At 42.0% G+C, this 25,435-nt stretch overlaps 2 protein-coding genes across 2 annotated transcripts in view; both read left to right on the forward strand.

The window, feature by feature from the left end:
- LOC121587353 (neuroblast differentiation-associated protein AHNAK-like) overlaps positions 1–20,325 on the forward strand; it is a 43,305-nt gene extending 22,980 nt beyond the window's left edge. The window contains exons 3-6 of the mRNA XM_041904257.2: positions 6,247–6,306; positions 7,130–7,287; positions 7,496–7,725; positions 8,153–20,325. Of these exons, the coding sequence (XP_041760191.2) occupies positions 7,131–7,287; positions 7,496–7,725; positions 8,153–20,260 (12,495 nt within the window). The 5' untranslated portion in view covers positions 6,247–6,306; position 7,130 and the 3' untranslated portion in view covers positions 20,261–20,325. The remainder of the gene's footprint in view (positions 1–6,246; positions 6,307–7,129; positions 7,288–7,495; positions 7,726–8,152) is intronic.
- A 1,123-nt stretch (positions 20,326–21,448) lies between these two features.
- The window catches only part of LOC121587337 (kelch-like protein 4), a 73,849-nt gene continuing 69,862 nt past the window's right edge, over positions 21,449–25,435 (forward strand). The window contains exon 1 of the mRNA XM_041904242.2: positions 21,449–22,609. The gene's annotated coding sequence lies outside the window, so the exon portion shown is untranslated. The remainder of the gene's footprint in view (positions 22,610–25,435) is intronic.

Raw genomic sequence — 25,435 nt, forward strand, 5'->3', positions numbered from 1 at the left:
CTCCTAACATATTGCACAAGTTGACTGCGGGTATTTACTTGCAAAAGTAGCTTAAAATATTCAAATGTATAAAAACAACAACTTCAACAAGATAGTTTTAACGGTATTGATGGTATTTGAAGAAAAAAACATCCCATGACTATTTCCAAATACCCCGGTGTACGGTATACCGCCCAAGCTTAACGTGATTATCTGGCTAACAATGGCAGGTCAAATCTGGTGTATTAGGAGTTAAGGCACTGAACATGACAGCCAAAACAACAATGGTTCATTTATTTCCGTGGATATTTTGGATTTATTACAGTAACACCCACTGAATATAATAATAATATGCCATTTAGCAGACACTTTTATCCAAAGCGACTTACAGTCATGTGTGCATACATTTTTGTGTATGAGTGGTCCCGGGGATCGAACCCACTACCCTGGCGTTACAAGCGCCGTGCTCTACCAGCTGAGCTACAGAGGACCGCTGTAGCTGTTATAGTGTTACATTTTGTTGTACTTTTTAAAATAGCTTGAAAAGACGGAATGGGGAAAAAAATTATATCTTAACATCTTAAAACTCTCCTTGTTTATGTAATGAGTGTGGTGGGAGAGTGGTACATGCTGCAGATTCAAACTCCGAGTCCCGAATGGTACCCTATTCCCTTTATAGTGCACTACTTTTGACCAGGGCCCAATAGGGAAAGTTGTTCATTAAATAGGGAGTAGTGTTCCATTTGGGACTGGTCCTCTGCCTCATCAGCTATATCTTTATCTCTTCCTCGGTTCCTCTTTCTTTCTCTCTGTGTCTTGCAGAGCAGGTCTAGTACCATTATATAGAACAGTTTATCAGTGAGTGAATATATATATATAATCACCTTGGCTTCAATCACGCTCTTCTCATGCTAGTGGTGTATTTACCAGCTTAACTTGCAATTATTGTATTTATAGTGGTGCAAAAATAGTATGGTATGGAAACATTTATTTTTAGTTTGAAACTATTATGTAAATATGGAAGTAAACAAGATAGTCTATGGACAGGAGGACATATGCATGTTTATTTCATAGATCTATGGAGCCATATAGCACATGAAGCCATACAGTTGAAGTCGGAAGTTTACGTACACCTTAGCCAAATACATTTAAACTCAGTGTTTCACAATTCCTGACATTTAATCCTAGTAAAAATTCCCTGTCTTAGGTCAGTTAGGATCACCACTTTATTTTAAGAATGTGAAATGTCAGAATAATAGTAAAGAGAATGATTTATTTCAGCTTTCATTTCTTTCATCACATTCCCAGTGGGTCAGAAGTTTACATACATTCAATTAGTATTTGGTAGCATTGCCTTTTAAATTGTTTAACTTGGGTCAAACGTTTCGGGTAGCCTTCCACAAGCTTCCCACAATAAGTTGGGTGAATTTTGGCCTCCTGACAGAGCTGGTGTAACTGAGTCACGTTTGTAGGCCTCCTTGCTCGCACACGCTTTTTCAGTTCTGCCCACAAATGTTCTATAGGATTGAGGTCAGGGCTTTGTGATGGCCACTCCAATGCCTTGACTTTGTTGTACTTAAGCCATTTTGCCACAACTTTGGAAGTATGCTTGGGGTCATTGTCCATTTGGAAGACCCATTTGCGACCAAGCTTTAACTTCCTGACTGATGTCTTGAGATGTTGCTTCAATATATCCACATAATTTTCCTTCCTCATGATGCCATCTATTTTGTGAAGTGCACCAGTCCCTCCTGCAGCAAAGCACCCCCACAGCATGATGCTGCCACCCCCGTGCTTCACGGTTGGGATGGTGTTCTTCGGCTTGCAAGCTATCACCTTTTTCCTCCAAACATAAAAATTGTCATTATGACCAAACAGTTCTATTTTTGTTTCATCAGACCAGAGGACATTTCTCCAAAAAGTACGATCTTTGTCCCCATTTGCAGTTGCAAACCGTAGTCTGGCTTTTTTATGGCGGTTTTGGAGCAGTGGCTTCTTCCTTGCTGAGCGACCTTTCAGTTTATGTCGATATAGGACTCGTTTTACTGTGGATATAGATACTTTAGTACCTGTTACCTCCAGCATCTTCACAAGGTCCTTTGCTGTTGTTCTGGGATTGATTTGCTCTTTTCGCACCAAAGTACGTTAATCTCTAGGAGACAGAAAGTGTCTCCTTCCTGAGCGGTATGACTGCTGCGTGGTCCCATGGTGTTTATACTTGTGTACTATTGTTTGCACAGATGAACGTGGTACCTTCAGGCATTTGGAAATTGCTCCCAAGGATGAATCAGACTTGTGGAGGTCTACAATTTTCTTTTCTGAGGTCTTGGCTGATTTCTTTGGATTTTCCCATGATGTCAAGCAAAGAGGCACTGAGTTTGAAGGTAGGCCTTGAAATACATCCACAGGTACACCTCCAATGGACTCAAATGATGTCAATTAGCCTATCAGAAGCTTCTAAAGCCATGACATCATTTTCTGGAATTTTCCAAGCTGTTTAAAGGCACAGTCAACCTAGTGTATGTAAACTTCTGACCCACTGGAATTGTGATACAGTGAATTATAAGTGAAATAATCTGTCTGTAAACAATTGTTGGAAAAATGACTTGTGTCATGCACAAAGTAGATGTCCTAACCGACTTGCCAAAACCATAGTTTGTTAAGAAGAAATTTGTGGAGTGGTTGAAAAAAACGAGTTTTAATGACTCCAACCCTAAACTTTCCGACTTCAACTGTATGTAGGGAACAGGGTGAAATTTAGGACGCAACCTACACAGTCTTCTTGATGAATTAGGGTCCCTTTGAAAACTGACATAGTTGTCTGTCAGAATCTCTAAAGCATGGGGTAACATAGACCTACACTGTCTGCGTAGGTGAAGGTTGATACAGCACAGACAAGGCTGATGTAATTACAGGGGTGGGTTGTCGAGGAGTCGACATTTTAATGAAACAATGGGTTGTCTGTCCCCAATGTGTGTTGGACTGTGGAGCGTAGGCTAGGTCTTCTCAGAATGTGTTGGACGGGACAGTCACTCACCCTGGCAAGATGTAAACAAATCACTTTATTGCTGTGTTGTACTTGTAGCGTAGTGTTTTGTTTATGTGACGTGTAGTACATTACTTTCATGGCTATGAACATGGTCAAATTGTATTTGATGTAGCTGGCTTTTTGTAGGCCTATATTTGACATTTCAAACAGTACAGTTCCATTGGAAGAAAGGGGAGAGCTAGGGTGCAAATAATGAGTTATAAGCCACATATGTTTTTGATCGTCCTCCCTGTCAAAGTGCATTATATCTCAACATGGTCTCAGAGCATTTCGTATTATTCTTTACATAAATCCGAGAGATTCCATTTATTATGATAGGTTACGTTTCGTATGGTATGCGTTGATTTGTGAATGTCCATCATCCATTTCATATGATATGTTACAACTTATAATTTGTATGATACAGTATGTTATGAATTACAATTCGTATGATATGTAATGAATTACAATTCGTATGATATGTTACGAAATACAATTCCTACAATATGTCACGAATTGCAGTTTGTACAATAAGTTGCAAATTTGCAAAACATTGTGTCTAACGTTAGCTAGGTGACTAACGCTAACGTTAGCTAGCTGGCTAACGTTAGCTCTAGGGGTTAGGGTTAAAGGGTTAAGGTTAGGGTTAGGGGAAGGTTGAGCTAAAATGCTAAGTAGTTGCTAATTAGCTAAAATGTAGTAAATAGTCGCAAATTAGCTAAAATGCTAAAGTTGTCTGTGATGAGATTTGAACACGCAACATTTGGGTTGCTAGGCGTTTGCGTTATACGCCTACCCATCCACCCTGACCAACCGCCCTCCTTTCATTTTTGCCTTCAGTAACCTTGTGTCTTATGTAACCGTACCAAACGTAACATATCATACTCATTTGAGTGTCCCGGCTTTACATTTTACTATGTTACATCTAGCCCATGAGACCAGGCTGGATATCTGTTGTATAAACATCAACATTTTGTGGTTGCATCACAGGGTTTAGCCTTTCCTAAAACTTGCCTTGCTAAACCTGTGAAATCAAAGGGTGGGACCCACTAATCCCTCTCTGTAATACCTACAGTTGAAGTCTGAAGTTTACATACACCTTAGCCAAATACATTTAAACTCAGTGTTTCACAATTCCTGACATTTAATCCTAGTAAAAATTCCCTGTTTTAGGTCAGTTAGGATCACCACTTTATTTTAAGAATGTGAAATGTCAGAATAATAGTAGAGAGAATTATTTATTTCAGCTTTTTTATTTATTTCATCACATTCCCAGTGGGTCAGAAGTGTACATACACTCAATTAGTATTTGGTAGCATTGCCTTTAAATTGTTTAACTTGGGTCAAACGTTTCGGGTAGCCTTCCACAAGCTTCCCACAATAAGTTGGGTGAATTTTGGCCCATTCCTTCTGACAGAGCTGGTGTAACTGAGTCAGGTTTGTAGGCCTCCTTGCTCGCACACGCTTTTTCAGTTCTGCCCACAGATTTTCTATAGGATTGAGGTCAGGGCTTAGTGATGGCCACTCCAATGCCTTGACTTTGTTGTCCTTAAGCCATTTTGCCACAACTTGGGAAGTATGCTTGGGGTCATTGTCCATTTGGAAGACCCATTTGTGACCAAGCTTTAACTTCCTGACTGATGTCTTGAGATGTTGCTTCAATATATCCACATAATTTTCCTTCCTCATGATGCCATCTATTTTGTGAAGTGCACCAGTCCCTCCTGCAGCAAAGCACCCCCACAGCATGATGCTGCCACCCCCGTGCTTCACGGTTGTGATGGTGTTCTTCGGCTTGCAAGCTATCACCTTTTTCCTCCAAACATAACGATGGTCATTATGGCCAAACAGTTCTATTTTTGTTTCATCAGACCAGAGGACATTTCTCCAAAAAGTACGATCTTTGTCCACATGTGCAGTTGCAAACCGTAGTCTGGCTTTTTTTATGGCGGTTTTGGAGCAGTGGCTTCTTCCTTGCCGAGCGGCCTTTCAGGTTATGTCGATATAGGACTCGTTTTTACTGTGGATGTAGATACTTTTGTACCTGTTTCCTCCAGCGTCTTCACAAGGTCCTTTGCTGTTTTAATGACTCCAACCTAAGAGGATGTAAACTTTCCGACTTCAAACTATCTCCTCTACTGCATGTACTCCTCAGTTCAGACGTATTATTTACAAAATTGAACACATCTTGAACATGCCCAGCTAAGTGACGATAGTTACAAATGAGGAAGTCAATTTCACAACAAATAGTTGAATGGAAATAGTCTGTCAGGAATCAAACCAGGGAAAAAAATGACAGTTTGGTCTCACCTTCTCTGATGCCGTGTGTACAAAACAAGAGGTTTGGTTTATGTGTGTGTGTGTGTGTGTGTGTGTGTGTGTTTTTATACAAACGTGTGTGTGCGTTTTGTCTAAAAGAATGGCAGCTACTTTTTTTATTTATTTTTTATTTCACCTTTATTTAACCAGGTAAGCCAGTTGAGAACAAGTTCTCATTTACAACTGCGACCTGGCCAAGATAAAGCAAAGCAGTGCGATTTAAAAACAACAACACAGAGTTACATATGGGGTAAAACAAAACATAAAGTCAAAAATACAACAGAAAATATATATACAGTGTGTGCAAATGTAGCAAGTTATGGAGGTAAGGCAATAAATAGGCCATAGTGCAAAATAATAACAATTAGTATTAACACTGGAATGATAGATGTGCAAGAGGTGATGTGCAAATAGAGATACTGGGGTGCAAATGAGCAAAATAAATAACAATATGGGGATGAGGTAGTTGGGTGGGCTAATTTCAGATGGGCTGTGTACAGGTGCAGTGATCGGTAAGGTGCTCTGACAACTGATGCTTAAAGCGCTACAACCATCATTGTTCTCAGTATTGACATTGGAGCGGAGGTGTAGGCTGCAGGATCAGGCAGCTTTCCTCAGGGCAGGGTGTGGTCTCAGTCCCAACTCCAACCAAACGTCCACAAAACACAGCACAGGAGAAAGAGTTGGTTATATAGGACATTACGACAGTACTGCTCACCTACCCAGAGTTTTAGCGCCATCTATTGGCCATTTCATACGTTTTGGCCATCGCGTATAACAAGAACTTGTTGTAACCATGCGGTGAGTGACAGGTAGAACATGTTTTTCATAAAAGCAAATAAACATGCAAATATGACAGGTGCCTTACATTTTAACAGGCTTTTCTTTGTACTGATGTTATGGCATGTTTTGTTTTTCAGGAAAACCAAGGCAGAAACGAACCACACCAGAGCATAGGCAGAGGACAAGGAAAACCAAAGGTATTACTATAGTCTTTATTTGCATTTTATTTTATATTTATTGTGATCCCCTCCCTATCTCTCTCTCTCTCTCTCTCTCTCTCTCTCTCTCTCTCTCTCTCTCTGTCTCTGTCTCTGTCTCTGTCTCTGTCTCTGTCTCTGTCTCTGTCTCTGTCTCTGTCTCTGTCTCTCTCATCTCTGTCTCTCTCTCTCTCACTCGCTCTCTCTCTCCATCTCTATCCCTCTCTCTCTCTCATCTCTATCTCTCTCTATCTCTCTCTCTATCTCTCTCTCCCTATCTCTCTCTCTCTCTCTCTCTCTCTCTCTCTCCCCATCTCGATCTCTCTCTCTCTCTCGCTCTCTCTCTCTCTCCCCCATCTCTATCCCTCTCTCTCTCTCATCTCTGTCTCTCTCTCACTCGCTCTCTCTCTCTCCCCATCTCTATCTCTCTCTCTCCCCATCTCTATCTCTCTCTCCCCATCTCTATCTCTCTCTCCCCATCTCTATCTCTCTCTCTCCCCATCTCTATCTCTCTATCTCCCCATCTCTATCTCTCTCTCTCTCCCCATCTCTCTCTCTCTCTCTCTCTCTCTCTCTCTCTCTCTCTCTCTCTCTCTCTCTCTCTCTCTCTCTCTCTCTCTCTCTCTCTCTCTCTCTCTCTCTCTCTCTCTCTCTCTCTCTCTCTCTCTCTCTCTCTCTCTCTCTCTCTCTCTCTCTCTCTTCATCATTCTCTTTATCCCCCCTGAACTAACATGAACTAACTTAATATTGTTGGTCTTCAAAGCATCTTTGAGATTCTTCTTGTATTGAAAAGCACTTTTTACATCTATCATTATTATTAAAGGATGGCTGAGGAGGAGGAGACCAGGGAGGTGCTCTTCTCTGACTGGTCGGGTCCAGAGAAACAGGGAATGACCCTTGAGCAGTCAGGAGAAGGAGAGATCTATGTCAAAGAGGTGAAAATGGAGTCGCCTGCTGGACGCACTGGAAGAGTACATGAGGGTATGTAACAGTGTTAGAATTGCTCTTATGTACAGTATTCATTTTCTATAATACATCAACTTAATTGATTTCTACTGTTATTTAAGCTCCTGATATCTTATAATTTATGTAAAGTTTGCTTGATCTAAATTTTTTCGTTTTATTCCAAATCTATTTGACTGACGGATTTTAACATGGTATCAATGTTCTCTTGTGTCCTCCCCTAAAGGTGATCAAATCGTGGGGGCCACCATCTACTTTGACAACATGAGTTCCGAGGAGACGGCGGAGCTCCTTAAGACCTTAAACAAACACAAGGTTGGACTGAAACTACAAAACAAGGACAAGTCACCCTGCCGTTCCCCCATGGGAACTCTGTCACCCTGCCGTTCCCCCATGGGAACTCTGACGAATGAAGGGAAGGGAAGGTTTGGAGGCTCCAGCCAAGACAATATCCTGGTATGTAGCTATGTTGACTGTGCAAGCAATGTTAAGTGTATTTACTTGCGTGATGGTGCGGCAAAGATTGGGATTTTACAGGACTTTAATAAACTTTTCAATAGCTTTTATGTGAAGACAAGGGTTGGGGTCAATTCTATTTCACTTCCAGTCAATTCTGAATGTACACTGAAATTCCAATTTAGAATTGTAATTAGAATTCTGAATTCACTGGAATTGAAATGGAATTGACCCCAACTCTGGTGAACACAAACTTCTTCAATACAGACTTCACTATTTTCTCAAATGATCAATAAATCATCTCAAATAGACTTACTTCCATATCGAATGTTCATACTGTATATTTTCAACAATAGTGTTAGTACCTAATGTAATAAATTAATGAATTACTGCAATTACTGATTTCACCTTCTTTTGACGAGACCAGAGTGGGGATGATGAAGACTACAAGAGAATATATTCCAAGAAGATTAAGCCCCGGCTGAAGTCTGAGGATCTGGCTGAGGGCGTGGACGTCCGTACGGAGCGCCACAGCAGCACCAGCACCGACGGCAGCACGATCACTACCATCACCCGTCGCATCACCACCTACACCGTGGACATGCCGGGGGGCGTGGATGAGCAGCTTGAGCTCACCGGCCCAGAGCAGTCAGGAGGGGACAGCTCGTCGTCTCAAATCCGAGTTTTACACGGAAGCGGAAGCCCTTCAGGCATAGGTGGTGGATTGGTGGCGGGTGAACTAGGAGGTGACGGTGTTTCTTTCACTGGGCCACATGTCACTAGCTCTTCTGAGAAGCACTGGAGCACTGGAGGGGTGAAGACCACCGCTGTTACGAGGGAGATGGAGGTGGGAGATGGTGGAGCAGCAGGGATCAGATTCAAAGGACCTAGCTTTGGAATGTCGGGGGCGAAGGGTCAGGGGGAGTTCGGCCTCTGTAGACGGGGTGAGCAGGGGGACGGGAGCTTTCTGGTTTCAGGTGGCTCAGGTGACTACCAGGCAGGATCAGCTAGTGTCACAGTCCCTGGAAGAACAACAAATATTTCCTCCAGCTCCATATCAATGGGTGAAGGGGAGGCGAGAGGAGTAGACTTTAATTTGCCTGGTAGAGGAAGTGCAGACTGGGTCGGAGGTTTAGTACCTGAAATAACCGTTAGTGATCAACAGATGAGAGGGTCGGCGAGTCTCTCCGGAGGGAACCAGGGTGGGGTTTCCTTACCCAACAAGCCAGGAATTGATACAGGGTTGAATGGAGGCAAGATATCAACAGACATAAGAGCGCCAAAACTTGACATCAATACCCCAGGCATAAAGGAGTCTGGCTCGGTGAAAATGTCTGTAAAAGGACAGTCAATAAAAGAAACAACCATTGAAAGTGAAAGCAAACTCAAAGGTGGCATCAAAATACCATCATTTGGACTGAACACTGGAGGTGCAGAGAGCGATGGAGATGTTAAACTACCGAAGGTGAAGGGCACTGTGGATGTTTCGGTTCCAGGGGTAGATGTAGATGTATCAGGCCCATCTATGAATGTGAAAGGAGGAAAGAAGATGGGTGGTGTTGACATCAAAACACCCAAAGTTCAAGGTTCAGGTGTTGATATAGAAGGTCCAGAAGGCGGTTTCAAGATACCCAAAGTAAAGATGCCATCATTTGGGATCAAAGGAGCCGGACGTGAGGGTCCTGGTGTTGATGTCAACCTACCAAAAGCTGACATTGACATCAAGGCTCCCAAAGTTGATATTAAAGGTCCATCAATATCAGGACCAAAGATCTCAATGCCCGATGTGGACATCAATTTGAAAGGTCCAAAGGTGAAGGGAGACGTGAATGTATCATTGCCAAAGCTAGAAGGAGACATCAAGGCTCCCAAAGTAGACATTGAAGGGCCAGATATTGACGTTGAAGGATTTGAAGGTGGATTCAAAATGCCAAAGATAAAGATGCCCTCATTTGGAATCAAAGGACCCAAAGTTGAGGGAGATGTTGATGTCAAACTACCTAAAGGTGAGATTGACATCAAGGGACCTAATGTTAATATGAAAGGTCTAGCACTTGACATCGAAGACCCTGATGGAAAAATCAAGGTCCCAAAATTCAAGATGCCATCAATGTCAGGCCCAAAGATCTCAATGCCTGATATGGACATCAGTCTTAAAGGGCCCAAGCTGAAGGGTGATGTGGACATGTCAGTGCCAAAGATAAAAGGAGACATATCAGCACCCAAAGTAGACATTGGAGGTCCAGATGTTGACATTGAAGGTTCAGGAGGATTTAAGATGCCAAAGATGAAGATGCCGTCATTCGGATTCAAAGGACCTAAATTGGAGGGCCCTGATATTGATGTTAACCTACCAAAAGCTGACATTGACATCAAGGCTCCCAAAGTTGACATTAAAGGTCCATCACTATCAGGACAAAAGATCTCCATGCCCGATGTGGACATCAATATGAAAGGTCTAGAGGTGAGGGGAGACGTGGATGTGTCAGTGCCAAAAATAAAAGGAGATCTGAAAGCACCCAAAGTAGACATTGAAGGTCCAGATGTTGACATTGAAAGTCCTGAAGGCGGATTCAAGATGCCAAAGATAAAAATGCCGTCATTTGGGTTCAAAGGTCCAAAATTGGAGGGTCCAGATGTTGATGTTAACCTACCAAAAGCTGATATAGACATCAAAGCACCCAAAGTGGACATTAAAGGTCCAGAACTTGACATTGAAGGCCCTGATGGTAAAATCAAAGGGCCGAAATTCAAGATGCCGTCAATGTCAGGACCAAACATCTCAATGCCTGACGTGGACTTCAATCTAAAAGGTCCAAAGATGAAGGGAGATTTCGATGTGTCAGGAGACCTCAAAGCACCCAAAGTAGACATAGAGGGGCCAGATGTTGACATTGAAGGTTCAGGAGGATTTAAGATGCCAAAGATGAAGATGCCATCATTTGGAATCAAAGGACCTAAATTGGAGGGTCCAGAAATGGATGTTAACCTACCAAAAGCTGACATTGACATTGAAGGTCCAGAAATTGACATTAAAGGGCCTGATGGTAAAATCAAAGACCCCAAATTCAAGATGCCATCAATATCTGGACCAAAGATCTCAATGCCCGATGTGGATATCAATCTGAAAGCTTCAAAGGTGAAGGGAGAGGTGGATGTATCAGTGCCAAAGCTTGAAGGCGACATCAAAGCACCCAAAGTAGACATTAAAGGTTCAGGTGTTGACATTCTTGGTCCAGAAGCTGGTTTCAAGATGCCTAAAGTAAAGATGCCATCATTTGGAATCAAAGGAGCCGGACTTGAGGGTCCTTATGTCGATGTCAACCTACCAAGAGCTGAAATTGACATCAAGGCTCCCAAAGTAGACATTGAAGGGCCAGATGTTGACATTGAAGGATTTGAAGGTGGATTCAAAATGCCAAAGATAAAGATGCCCTCATTTGGAATCAGAGGACCCAAAATTGAGGGAGATGTTGATGTCAAACTACCTAAAGGTGACATTGAAATAAAGGGACCTAATGTTAACATCAAAGGTCCAGAACTTGACATTGAAGACCCTGATGGTAAAATCAAAGGGCCGAAATTCAAGATGCCGTCAATGTCAGGACCAAATATCTCCATGCCCGATGTGGACTTCAACCTAAAAGGCCCAAAGATGAAAGGAGATTTCGATGTGTCAGGAGACGTCAAAGCACCCAAAGTAGACATTGAAGTTCCAGATGTTGACATTGAAGGTTCAGGAGGATTTAAGATGCCAAAGATGAAAATGCCATCATTTGGATTCAAAGGTCCTAAATTGGAGGGTCCAGATGTTGATGTTAACCTACCAAAAGCTGATATAGACATCAAAGCGCCTAAAGTGGACATTAAAGGTCCAGAACTTGACATTGAAGGCCCTGATGGTAAAATCAAAGGGCCAAAATTCAAGATGCCATCCATTTCTGGACCAAAGATCTCCATGCCTGATGTGGACTTCAACCTAAAAGGTCCAAAGATGAAAGGAGATTTCGATGTGTCAGGAGACCTCAAAGCACCCAAAGTAGACATTGAAGTTCCAGATGTTGACATTGAAGGTTCAGGAGGATTTAAGATGCCAAAGATGAAGATGCCATCATTTGGATTCAAAGGTCCTAAAATGGAGGGTCCAGATGTTGATGTTAACCTACCAAAAGCTGATATAGACATCAAAGCGCCCAAAGTGGACATTAAAGGTCCAGAACTTGACATTGAAGGCCCTGATGGTAAAATCAAAGGGCCGAAATTCAAGATGCCGTCAATGTCAGGACCAAATATCTCCATGCCCGATGTGGACTTCAACCTAAAAGGTCCAAAGATGAAAGGAGATTTCGACGTGTCAGGAGACCTCAAAGCACCCAAAGTAGACATTGAAGTTCCAGATGTTGACATTGAAGGTTCAGGAGGATTTAAGATGCCAAAGATGAAGATGCCATCATTTGGATTCAAAGGTCCTAAAATGGAGGGTCCAGATGTTGATGTTAACCTACCAAAAGCTGATATAGACATCAAAGCGCCCAAAGTGGACATTAAAGGTCCAGAACTTGACATTGAAGGCCCTGATGGTAAAATCAAAGGGCCAAAATTCAAGATGCCATCCATTTCTGGACCAAAGATCTCCATGCCCGATGTGGACTTCAACCTAAAAGGTCCAAAGATGAAAGGAGATTTCGATGTGTCAGGAGACCTCAAAGCACCCAAAGTAGACATAGAGGGGCCAGATGTTGACATTGAAGGTTCAGGAGGATTTAAGATGCCAAAGATGAAGATGCCATCATTTGGATTCAAAGGTCCTAAATTGGAGGGTCCAGATGTTGATGTTAACCTACCAAAAGCTGATATAGACATCAAAGCGCCCAAAGTGGACATTAAAGGTCCAGAACTTGACATTGAAGGCCCTGATGGTAAAATCAAAGGGCCGAAATTCAAGATGCCGTCAATGTCAGGACCAAATATCTCCATGCCCGATGTGGACTTCAACCTAAAAGGTCCAAAGATGAAAGGAGATTTCGATGTGTCAGGAGACCTCAAAGCACCCAAAGTAGACATTGAAGTTCCAGATGTTGACATTGAAGGTTCAGGAGGATTTAAGATGCCAAAGATGAAGATGCCATCATTTGGTTTCAAAGGTCCTAAATTGGAGGGTCCAGATGTTGATGTTAACCTACCAAAAGCTGATATAGACATCAAAGCACCCAAAGTGGACATTAAAGGTCCAGAACTTGACATTGAAGGCCCTGATGGTAAAATCAAAGGGCCGAAATTCAAGATGCCGTCAATGTCAGGACCAAATATCTCCATGCCCGATGTGGACTTCAACCTAAAAGGTCCAAAGATGAAAGGAGATTTCGATGTGTCAGGAGACCTCAAAGCACCCAAAGGAGACATTGAAGTTCCAGATGTTGACATTGAAGGTTCAGGAGGATTTAAGATGCCAAAGATGAAGATGCCATCATTTGGATTCAAAGGTCCTAAAATGGAGGGTCCAGATGTTGATGTTAACCTACCAAAAGCTGATATAGACATCAAAGCGCCCAAAGTGGATGTTAAAGGTCCAGAACTTGACATTGAAGGCCCTGATGGTAAAATCAAAGGGCCAAAATTCAAGATGCCATCCATTTCTGGACCAAAGATCTCCATGCCCGATGTGGACTTCAACCTAAAAGGTCCAAAGATGAAAGGAGATTTTGATGTGTCAGTGCCCAAGATAGAAGGAGACCTCAAAGCACCCAAAGTAGACATAGAGGGGCCAGATGTTGACATTGAAGGTTCAGGAGGATTTAAGATGCCAAAGATGAAGATGCCGTCATTTGGATTCAAAGGTCCAAAATTGGAGGGTCCAGATGTTGATGTTAACCTACCAAAAGCTGATATAGACATCAAAGTGCCCAAAGTGGATGTTAAAGGTCCAGAACTTGACATTGAAGGCCCTGATGGTAAAATCAAAGGGCCGAAATTCAAGATGCCGTCAATGTCAGGACCAAATATCTCCATGCCCGATGTGGACTTCAACCTAAAAGGTCCAAAGATGAAAGGAGATTTCGATGTGTCAGGAGACCTCAAAGCACCCAAAGTAGACATAGAGGGGCCAGATGTTGACATTGAAGGTTCGGGAGGATTTAAGATGCCAAAGATGAAGATGCCATCATTTGGATTCAAAAGTCCTAAACTGGAGGGTCCAGATGTTGATCTCAACCTACCCAAAGCTGACATTGACATCAAGGGACCAAATGTTGACATTAAAGTTCCAGAACTTGACATTGAAGGTCCAGATGGTAAAATCAAAGGACCGAAATTCAAAATGCCATCAATTTCTGGACCAAAGATCTCAATGCCAGACGTGGATTTCAATCTGAAAGGTCCAAAGATAAAGGGAGATGTGGACATGTCCGTGCCAATGATTGAAGGAGACCTGAAAGCACCCAAAGTAGACATTGAAGGTCCAGATGTTGACATTGAAGGTTCGGGAGGATTTAAGATGCCAAAGATGAAGATGCCATCATTTGGATTCAAAAGTCCTAAACTGGAGGGTCCAGATGTTGATCTCAACCTACCCAAAGCTGACATTGACATCAAGGGACCAAATGTTGACATTAAAGTTCCAGAACTTGACATTGAAGGTCCAGATGGTAAAATCAAAGGACCGAAATTCAAAATGCCATCAATTTCTGGACCAAAGATCTCAATGCCAGACGTGGATTTCAATCTGAAAGGTCCAAAGATAAAGGGAGATGTGGACATGTCCGTGCCAATGATTGAAGGAGACCTGAAAGCACCCAAAGTAGACATTGAAGGTCCAGATGTTGACATTGAAGGTTCGGGAGGATTTAAGATGCCAAAGATGAAGATGCCATCATTTGGATTCAAAAGTCCTAAACTGGAGGGTCCAGATGTTGAACTCAACCTACCCAAAGCTGACATTGACATCAAGGGACCAAATGTTGACATTAAAGTTCCAGAACTTGACATTGAAGGTCCAGATGGTAAAATCAAAGGACCGAAATTCAAAATGCCATCAATATCTGGACCAAAGATCTCAATGCCAGACGTGGATTTCAATCTGAAAGGTCCAAAGATAAAGGGAGATGTGGACATGTCCGTGCCAATGATTGAAGGAGACCTGAAAGCACCCAAAGTAGACATTGAAGGTCCAGATGTTGACATTGAAGGTTCAGGAGGATTTAAAATGCCAAAGATGAAGATGCCCTCTATGTCTGCCCCCAAAATGTCAATGCCTGATGTTGATTTCAATCTCAAAGGGCCAAAGTTCAAGGGGGGAGTGGAGGGAGAAAACACTACACCCAAAGCTGACGTTGATGGGTTGGATGTCTCAATAGAGAGTCCTGACATTACACCGAAGAAGTCTATGTTCAAAATGCCAAAGTTTGGATTCAAAGGGCCAAAAGTCAAGTCTCCTGAGGTTGATGTAAATCTTGCGAAAGCAGATATTAATGTCAAAGGACCGAAAGGTAGTGTTTCAGAACTTGAGCTTGATGTTGGGGCTACTAAAGTCAAGGGATCCAAATTCAAAATGCCAAAATTTGGATTCAAAAGCCCTAAGGTAGAGATACCAGATGTAGATATTAACCTACCTAAAGCTGACATTGGCATTAAGGGACCCAGTGTTGACATTAAAGTTCCGGAAATTGACATTGAAAGCCCTGATGGCAAAATTAAGGGCCCAAAATACAAGATGCCATCAATATCAGGACCAAAGATCTCTATGCCTGATGTGGATTTCAACCTGAAAGGTCAAAAGATAAAGGGAGATGTGGACATGTCTGTGCCAATAATAGAAGGAGACCTCAAAGCACCAAAAGTAGACATTGAAGGGCCAGATGTTGACATTGAAGGTTCAGGAGGATTTAAGATGCCAAAGATGAAGATGCCTTCATTTGGATTCAAAGGACCTAACCTGGAGGGTCCGGATGTCGATCTCAAACTACCTAAAGCTGACATTGACATTGAGGGACCTGATGTTGACATCAACGATGCAAACCTAGACATTGAAGGTCCCGATGGTAAAATCAAAGGGCCAAAATTCAAGATGCCATCAATTTCTGGACCAAAGATCTCCATGCCCGATGTGGATTTCAATCTAAAAGGTCCAAAGATGAAGGGAGATTTTGATATGTCAGGAGACCTCAAAGCTCCCAAAGTAGACATTGAAGGTACAGATGTTGACATTGAAGGTTCAGGAGGATTTAAGATGCCAAAGATGAAGATGCCGTCATTTGGATTCAAAGGACCCAAACTGGAGGGGCCAGATGTTGATGTCAACCTTCCTAAAGCTAACATTGATATTAAGGGGCCCAATGTTGACCTCGAAGGTCCAGAACTAGACATTGAAGGCCCAGATGGTAAAATCAAAGGGCCAAAATTCAAGATGCCATCGATATCAGGACCAAATATCTCTATGCCTGATGTGGACTTCAACCTGAAAGGTCCAAAAATGAAAGGAGATTTCAATGTATCAGTCCCCAAGATCGAAGGAAACCTTAATGCTCCCAAAGTAGACATCGAACATCCAGATGTTGACATTGAAGGTTCAGGAGGATTTAAGATGCCAAAGATGAAGATGCCATCATTTGGATTCAAAGGACCCAAACTGGAGGGGCCAGATGTTGATGTCAACCTTCCTAAAGCTAACATTGATATTAAGGGGCCCAATGTTGACATCAAAGGTCCAGAACTGGACATTGAAGGTCCAGATGGTAAAATCAAAGGGCCAAAATTCAAGATGCCGTCAGTGTCAGGACCAAAGATCTCCATGCCAGATGTGGACTTCAATCTGAAAGGCCCAAAGGTGAAGGGAGATTTTGATATGTCAGGAGACCTCAAAGCACCCAAAGTAGACATTGAAGGTCCAGATGTTGACATTGAAGGTTCAGGAGGCTTTAAGATGCCAAAGATGAAGATGCCGTCATTTGGATTCAAAGGACCCAAACTGGAGGGGCCAGATGTTGATGTCAACCTTCCTGAAGCTAACATTGATATTAAGGGGCCCAATGTTGACATCAAAGGTCCAGAACTGGACATTGAAGGTCCAGATGGTAAAATCAAAGGGCCAAAATTCAAGATGCCGTCAGTGTCAGGACCAAAGATCTCCATGCCAGATGTGGACTTCAATCTGAAAGGCCCAAAGGTGAAGGGAGATTTTGATATGTCAGGAGACCTCAAAGCACCCAAAGTAGACATTGAAGGTCCAGATGTTGACATTGAAGGTTCAGGAGGCTTTAAGATGCCAAAGATGAAGATGCCGTCATTTGGATTCAAAGGACCCAAACTGGAGGGGCCAGATATTGATGTTAACCTACCTAAAGCTGACATTGATATTAAGGGGCCCAATGTTGACATCAAAGGTCCAGAACTGGACATTGAAGGTCCAGATGGTAAAATCAAAGGGCCAAAATTCAAGATGCCGTCAGTGTCAGGACCAAAGATCTCCATGCCCGATGTGGACTTCAATCTGAAAGGCCCAAAGGTGAAGGGAGATTTTGATATGTCAGGAGACCTCAAAGCACCCAAAGTAGACATTGAAGGTCCAGATGTTGACATTGAAGGTTCAGGAGGATTTAAGATGCCAAAGATGAAGATGCCGTCATTTGGATTCAAAGGACCCAAACTGGAGGGGCCAGATGTTGATGTCAACCTTCCTAAAGCTAACATTGATATTAAGGGGCCCAATGTTGACATCAAAGGTCCAGAACTGGACATTGAAGGTCCAGATGGTAAAATCAAAGGGCCAAAATTCAAGATGCCGTCAGTGTCAGGACCAAAGATCTCCATGCCAGATGTGGACTTCAATCTGAAAGGCCCAAAGGTGAAGGGAGATTTTGATATGTCAGGAGACCTCAAAGCACCCAAAGTAGACATTGAAGGTCCAGATGTTGACATTGAAGGTTCAGGAGGATTTAAGATGCCAAAGATGAAGATGCCGTCATTTGGATTCAAAGGACCCAAACTGGAGGGGCCAGATGTTGATGTCAACCTACCTAAAGCTGACATTGACATTGAAGGTCCAGAAATTGACATCGAAGGGAATGATGGTAAAATCAAAGGGCCAAAATTCAAGATGCCTTCAATGTCAGGACCAAAGATATCAATGCCAGACATGGATTTCAACCTGAAAGGTCCAAAGGCAAAGGGAGATTTCGATGTGTCAGTCCCCAAGTTCGAAGGAGACCTCAAAGCACCCAAAGTAAACATCGAAGGTCCAGATATTGATATTGAAGGTTCAGGAGGATTTACAATGCCAAAGATGAAAATGCCATCATTCGGATTCAAAGGCCACAAAGTTGAGGGTCCAGATATTGATGTTAACCTACCTAAAGCTGACATTGACATTAAGGGGCCTAATGTTGACATCAAAGGTCCTGAACTGGACATTGAAGGTCCAGATGGTAAAATCAAAGGGCCAAAAGTCAAGATGCCATCAGTTTCTGGACCAAAGATCTCCATGCCTGATGTGGACTTCAACCTGAAAGGTCCAAAGATGAAAGGAGATTTCGACGTGTCAGTCCCCAAGATCGAAGGAGACATCAAAGGTCCAAACCTAGACATTGAAGGTCCAGATTGTAAAATCAAAGGACCACAATTCAAGATGCCTTCAATTTCAGGACCAAACATCTCAATGCCTGACATGGACTTCAATCTGAAAGGTCCAAAGGTGAAGGGAGATTTTGATATGTCAGGAGACCTCAAAGCACCCAAAGTAGACATTGAAGGTCCAGATGTTGAATTTGAAGGTTCAGGAGGATTTAAGATGCCAAAGATGAAGATGCCATCATTTGGATTCAAAGGACACAAAGTTGAGGGTCCAGATGTTGATGTTAACCTACCAAAAGCTGATATAGACATCAAGGGACCTAGTGTTGACATTTCACGTACAGATCTCGACATCTTAGGCCCTGATGCAAAGTTGTCAGGTGGTTCCCTTGATATGGGAAGTCCCAGTTTCAGTATTGAAAAACCAGAGATCAAGTTTCCAAAGTTCAAAGGTCCCACATTTGGTATTAAGTCCCCAGAAGTTGAAGGTCCTGAACTGAATATTTCTCACAGAAAGATTGATGTGAAGGCACCTGAGGTTGACCTTAACCTAGGGGATGCAAATATCAAAGGGCCTAAATTCAAGGCCCCAAAGTTCCACATGGGAGGTAAGAGCCCCAAATTAGATTTGCCAGAGGTTGACAGTAGTCTAGAAGCCCCTGATGTTGATGTTCATTTCAAAGGAAAGAAAGGCAAATTCAAACTACCCAAAATCAAAGGGAAAGCAAAGAAACCTGATGTAGATATTGACCTTGAAACATCAGGTGTAGATTTAGATGTTGACTCTCCTGAGCTTCACCTGAAAGGAGCAAAAGTAAAGAAACCCTTCTTTGGAAAACTTCATTTCCCCGATGTGGAATTTGATGTAAAATCTCCCAAAGTTAAAGGTGATGGCTCTCTGTCTGGTGGCTTGTCATCTGGGAGCCTACAAGCCAATATTGGGGGCCCAGATGTAAACATGGAAGTCCCAGATGTAAAAACTAAGTCTAACATAAAATTTCCAGGGATGAAAATCAAAGGGCCCCAGGTAAATGTCCCTGATGTCGACGTAAATGTGAACGGGCAAAATCTGAAAGGTTTTAAAGGTCCTAAGATAGATATTGGAGGAGGAGGAGTAGAAGGAGACTCAAATGTTTCAGGATACGGTGGACTACATTTCCCAGAGGGACACGTATCATTCCCCAAAATCAATGTTCCGAAGTACCATGGACCAGAGATGGGAGTAGATGTTGATGCAGGGGCAGGGGCAGGAGCAGGGGCAGCAGTGGTGGGTGGGAAGATGGATGTGCAGACTCCTTTGGTTAGTGGTAGCGTTAGTTCTCCGAGCCTGGAGCTGCACAGCCCGGACGTGAAGAACACTGGTGGGAAAGTAAAGGTCAAGATGCCAAGGTTCGGTTTTGGCAAGTCAAAAGCAAAGGGAGGTAGTGCAGCGGATCTAAGCTTCCAGGGGCCGGACGCAGAACTGCGAGCCGGTGGTAGTGGCGGCGTTAAGGGCTCCAAAGAGTTGAGTTTAAGTCACGGGGAGTTAGTGAGTGGCAAGTTGTCAGTAGAGGGAGGATCTGGGCTTGGTGCGTCCCCTAAGAGCAAGTCAGCCTCACTGGATCTTTTTAAGAAATCAAGGCATCGGTCTTCCTCTGTGGCGAGTGACGAGGGAGGTCTGGCTGTGTCTTCCCCCTCAGGTCACTTAAGTGCTGAGGGTGGCGACATCTCTGTGGATGTTGATGGGGCCAAGGTGAAAGGAAAGAAGGGCAAGTTAAAGTTTGGCACCTTTGGTGGTTTTGGCTCAAAGTCGACGGGCTCATATGAAGTGTCACTGGGTGAAGATAGTGAAGAGAGGGTAGAGGTGAGAAGTGGGGGTGTATCTCTCCCCTCTAAAAAGTCTAGAATCTCCTCATCTTCCAGCACCGACAGTGGGTCTAGAGGTGGTTTCCATTTCCCAAAACTCGAGTTGTCCGTGTCACCAAAGAAATGATGAATTGTGGGGCTGATTTATAAACTCTCTCATGTACTACCCATATTATCGGCTCCATATACACAGAACACCCCTAACTGCTCAAAATTTTAAAAACTTGACAGATGAGTTCACATCTCATCTCATGAAGTTGTGCGCAACGTAATTCCCTTTTGGTCCTTCCCCACAAATGTATTATTATTATTTAGTCTTATTACATATGGGGTACATGAGATTGTTTAGACTGCAATTTAACTGTAAATAAGATGAATCTGTATTGTAATATTAAGTATTGTCTTTTGTACATAGTCAAAATTTATTGAACATATTACCATCTCACCAAATTCATACCAGTAGCGCCTCACATATTTAGTGTTGTGTTGTCATTCTGTTACAATGCATTTTTTTTTCAAGATTAGGTGTTGTATTTTTGTATCCAGGGGGTCTATTGCACAAGAATAGTATAGATTCAATTGTTATTTTTAAGAAAAGTATGTTTATATACACAGGCACAAAAAAACAACAACTACTTTTCATTTTTTATGTATGAAATTATTTACTTTTGTTTTGAAGCTTTGGATATATAATCGTTGCAGGAGCATATTTACTCAACATAAAGCCCTCCCTGTATAACGTTCTAACAAGAGTGACAATGCTGTTAGAGACCATAATTGCAAATAAAAGCAACGTTTATGTAAACTAATAAACTCTATTAACTGCTGTTATTAATCTTTGAGAGCGAGAAGGCTTTTTTTTTTTTTTTTTTTTTACATCAATTTGATTATTACAATTTGTCCCTTTTTGCTTCAACACCTTTAATTTGAATTCTGCTCAAATACCAAAATGGAAGGTGCAAATTGGAAAATGGTACATCATATGCTGAAGAATCCATTTTTTTATTTTTGTACAATCAAGAGATGTAGGAATTTAGAAATGTAAAGAAACAGAATAACAGAAGGAAATCATGTTTTTAATGCAGCCATTGTATTACATTCAGGTGGATCACTCTTTCTCTCTCACTGTCTCGCTCTCACTCTTTCTCTCTCACTGTCTCTCTCTCACTCTTTCTCTCTCACTGTCTCTCTCTCGCTGTCCCTCTCTCGCTGTCCCTCTCTCACTGTCCCTCTCTCGCTGTCTCTCTCTCACTGTCTCTCTCTCACTCTTTCTCTCTCACTGTCTCTCTCTCGCTGTCCCTCTCTACTGTCTCTCTCTCGCTGTCCCTCTCTCGCTGTCCCTCTCTCACTGTCCCTCTCTCGCTGTCTCTCTCTTTCTCTTCCTCACTCCCTCACTTAATGCAAGTCTCTGGTGTTTGGTTACACTAAAGAAAATGTATGACTATCATGAATAGAGTGTCACGCTGTATTTTTATACCTGTATAGGTAAACACATATCTGCAATGTTAATAACAGAGAAAGAAAGCTGAAAATGTCCTTGCTTTTATTTGATGGAGTTGGAGGTTTTTAATTCATTTGGGTCTATTGTGTTTCATGTGTGCAAAATAAATCTAATAAACGGTGAAGATTCCAATTGGCCCTGATGTTCTTTTAAAAAAATATCACCTATCAATGTCTTCATTATCCCCCAAACCCCATATTGACTAATGATATTACACAACCTAACATGTTTACCCATACAACAGATATGGAAAATCCCACATGAAGGACTAAGCTGTCAGGAAATCACACTGAGGCCCTACACGGGTACGGGGGCATTCAGCCACACCCTATGGGGCTTGGTTAAAAGTAGTGCACTTTTATAGGGAACATGGTGCCTTCTGGGAAATGTGAGAGTATCTATACGGAAAGAACATGATCAACGGTGATGTTGAAAACTTTTACAACATTATTAATGTGTTGGTAAGAGGAGTAGGCAGAGTTGTGGTCAACTTATTGAGAAATAGCTATAAGGGTTGTGTCCACTATTCCCTACTATTTTTCTAAAGGATCCCTGGTCAAAAGCAGTGCACTATGTAGGTGATAGGGTGCTATTTGGGACACATTCTGCATGTGGTGTAGCTGTAGTCTACCATTGTCCAGGAAGTGTTTTGGCTAGAACACAGGAAGTGTTCCCTGGTCCTGGTTGTTTGAATGTAATTGTTGTTGAGGCAGCGTAGAGGAAGGAACTCTTCAGGAATTTCCTTTAAAAGAGGAAAGTGTTCTTTTCCTTTGTGAAAGCAAAATATTTGTCAGCTAAAGAGGAGGACATGGGGGGGGGGGGACTAAAACGCAACAGAATATTTCATTGGAGAGTTGTAGTAGTTTGTAGTAGTACTGGTTTACAAGACTTTTAGAGACTTCCAGATATCAAATAGTAGGAATAGAGGAATATAAGATCGACTGGATGCAATAACCAGCAGGATTCCTTTGACAGGTAAGAACTATGTTATGTGTGAAGTTAGTGACTAGATGTGCAATGCTTGAGTTGCTCCTAGAGTGTAGATCAACACTGACCCGGGATACTCTTGCTTTCTTGATTTCTATAATTTTAATCTAGTAACATTTGTCATTGAGGATACGCATAATACTTAAATCATTACCGTGCTTAGGGTGTCTCTGACAGGAGCTCGAAATAAACTCCCATTGCCCTATGTCCTTGCCTTGGCTTGGCCATCCACCAACATTACCAAATGTCTTCCTATTGATTCAAGGAAAAACCTCAGATAGAGGCACTTTTTTTCATACATGTTTCTCTCCTGACCTCCAGAGATTGAGGGTATGTCCCAAATGCCACCCTATTCTCTGTATAGTGAACTACAGAGAGTATACTGACTCAATCAGTAAGAGGGAGCCTATTTTCATAAACTTGTTTCTTTCTTTGAGACTCGATGTTGGGAGTTGTTTCAAATAAACCTCAAAAGGCTGATTGTTGCATTTAAATTGGCTGTGTGTTGTTTTAGATCACTATCAAACAACTGTGCTCTTTATTAATTGGATGAGAGAGAGCGAGAGAGAGAGAGAGCGAGAGAGTGTGTGTCTGTGCATGAATTATCAATGTGTTGCATTTTGATTATCTGCTGACTGATCTTCCTGAACTTCATTTGTATGTCTCATGCATACGAACAATGCTGAATTATATTTGAAATCATCCAGAGCATACAGTATTCAGTAAACAATACTGAGATAGTATTACAACATGTATTACAACATGTATTACAGAAATTACAGTTTGGTATGAAAGTTTCTGTTTTATATATATTTTTAAAAATAATAATGACATCCTATCTGATTCACATCATAGCTGAATCTTTCTCTGTACACCTTCTGTTGTCAAATACTGAAGACCCAATCAATGCTACTGGCTTTGTTGGCCATGCACCTTTTCAATGTTTCCGAATTCACGGTAAATGCTGCACATGTCGGCTCAATTGGAAATTATCTTTAAATGTAAAATGCTCTATAACGCAGATCGGATTTAATCTTTTACACACACACACACACACACACACGCACATCCTAAGCCATTTTGTCATCATCAGCACTGTTATGTCCAGTGCATATTGTAGCTAGGGGAGAAACGGGGAGACGAGTAGGCTAGGTGCTGCCAGTCTCCCATCGAGGCAGATGATAATGTTGTTAGCTAGCCCAGGTCTGTACTGCCGTCTCGTGTGCCAGAGCAGATGCCGTCCTTGACTCCCGCAGGAGTTCAATAGATTCATTGGAATAAACTGTATTAGCTTGCCTGCTCTTAATCTTGACAGCTTTAACAGCTAAACACTGTCAGAATGCGGTCATGTTTGTTTTAAGGTAGGACAATTTATTGATAATAAAGTGATATCATTACAATTCAGTTTTAGATTCCGTTGTATTTATTGTCTATTGCTTTGTTTTAGTTTGGATTCAGCTTCAGTTTGATGTAGTTTAAGAGAATATTCCCGCCTGTACATTTTCTATTACCGTTGGGTCACTGATGCCAAGCACTGCAACAGGCATGTCATCGTAAATCAGAATCTGTTCCTCTTGAACGTTATGGCAAAAACTGTTTAGTTCTGTCTAAATAGACAAAAGTATTTACTTTTCATGAGATGGCCATAAACCATAACCAGTAAAGCTGGATAGTTCTAGAAAGATCTGGAATTCACCTTTCTAGTAAAAAAAAAAAAGTATTATAAATTGGTGAGGTGTACTCACGTTTGAGGACACAACCTCAAGTACTTAGTACAAATATGAAAATATGAAAAAACATAAATCATATATATCATTTTCCCCCCCCCTATTCAACAAAAGTGGGGGAATAGGGCTTGAAATGACTGCAATGCTTTCTAAATATAAATGTAATTAATATATATAGTAATCAAATTATAAAATACTTACTATTAGATTTAACCTATCCAGTGGCGACCCGTCATTCAGGGCAGATCCCCACCTGTTTTGAGCCCCACCTGTTTAGCTAAAAAAAAAACAGTTTTGTGCCTGTTTTGCATGTTATTTTGGCATTCATACGTGTCACATATCAGTTTGCAAACAATGTAAAAAATTAAATAATCACTGAGTTAATAAACTTGGTCTCTTTTTTTGCTTTCTTGAGTAAGGCAGCTCCAAAATGCAGGTGTTTCAGCCTAGCTCGGAGCGTAGGGGTTGGTAATGTTCTCCAGTTGTGCCGTGATTGGCTCAGTGTTCTGTCGCTCATGGGGACACTACGTCACCGTAAAATCTACGGGTTGAGCTCGAAAATTCAAGCCCCTTGGGTGCTGCCATAGAGTTACATTAGAAGTTCCCATCTAAGAAGGCTCAAGGGTCATTGGCCACAGATAAAAGGACGTCAAATCACGTTATATCTACAGTAGCTTTGATTGGACTGATCATGTCAACGCCATACCTTCAAAATCTTAGCTAGCAAGCTAGCAGTCATCATCATGAATCAAGTCGGCAATCTACTGGCAAATCCTTTTCAATCCTTGTCATACGAAGAGAAATTATGAAGAGAAATTATGGATAAAACGTATCGGTGCTCATCGGCCATTGGACATAAACATTACACAACAAGTTGGAAATCGCAAATTCAACAATGAGTGGTTTGGAAGGAATCAGTGGCTAACTGCAAGCAATGCAAAGCGATCACTAGCCTGCTATTCAGTGGAGTGGGTGTGTGGTCCAAATCTGGGTTTAAGGGTATCTTTTCCAAGTTTAAAAGGATAAACATTCAACATTGGCCATGCTGTCAATCCAGCATGACTTCTGCCGCTTTCAAAACAACTGG

This window comes from Coregonus clupeaformis, chromosome 29 (assembly GCF_020615455.1).
Source record: "Coregonus clupeaformis isolate EN_2021a chromosome 29, ASM2061545v1, whole genome shotgun sequence".
Classification (NCBI taxonomy): domain Eukaryota; kingdom Metazoa; phylum Chordata; class Actinopteri; order Salmoniformes; family Salmonidae; genus Coregonus; species Coregonus clupeaformis.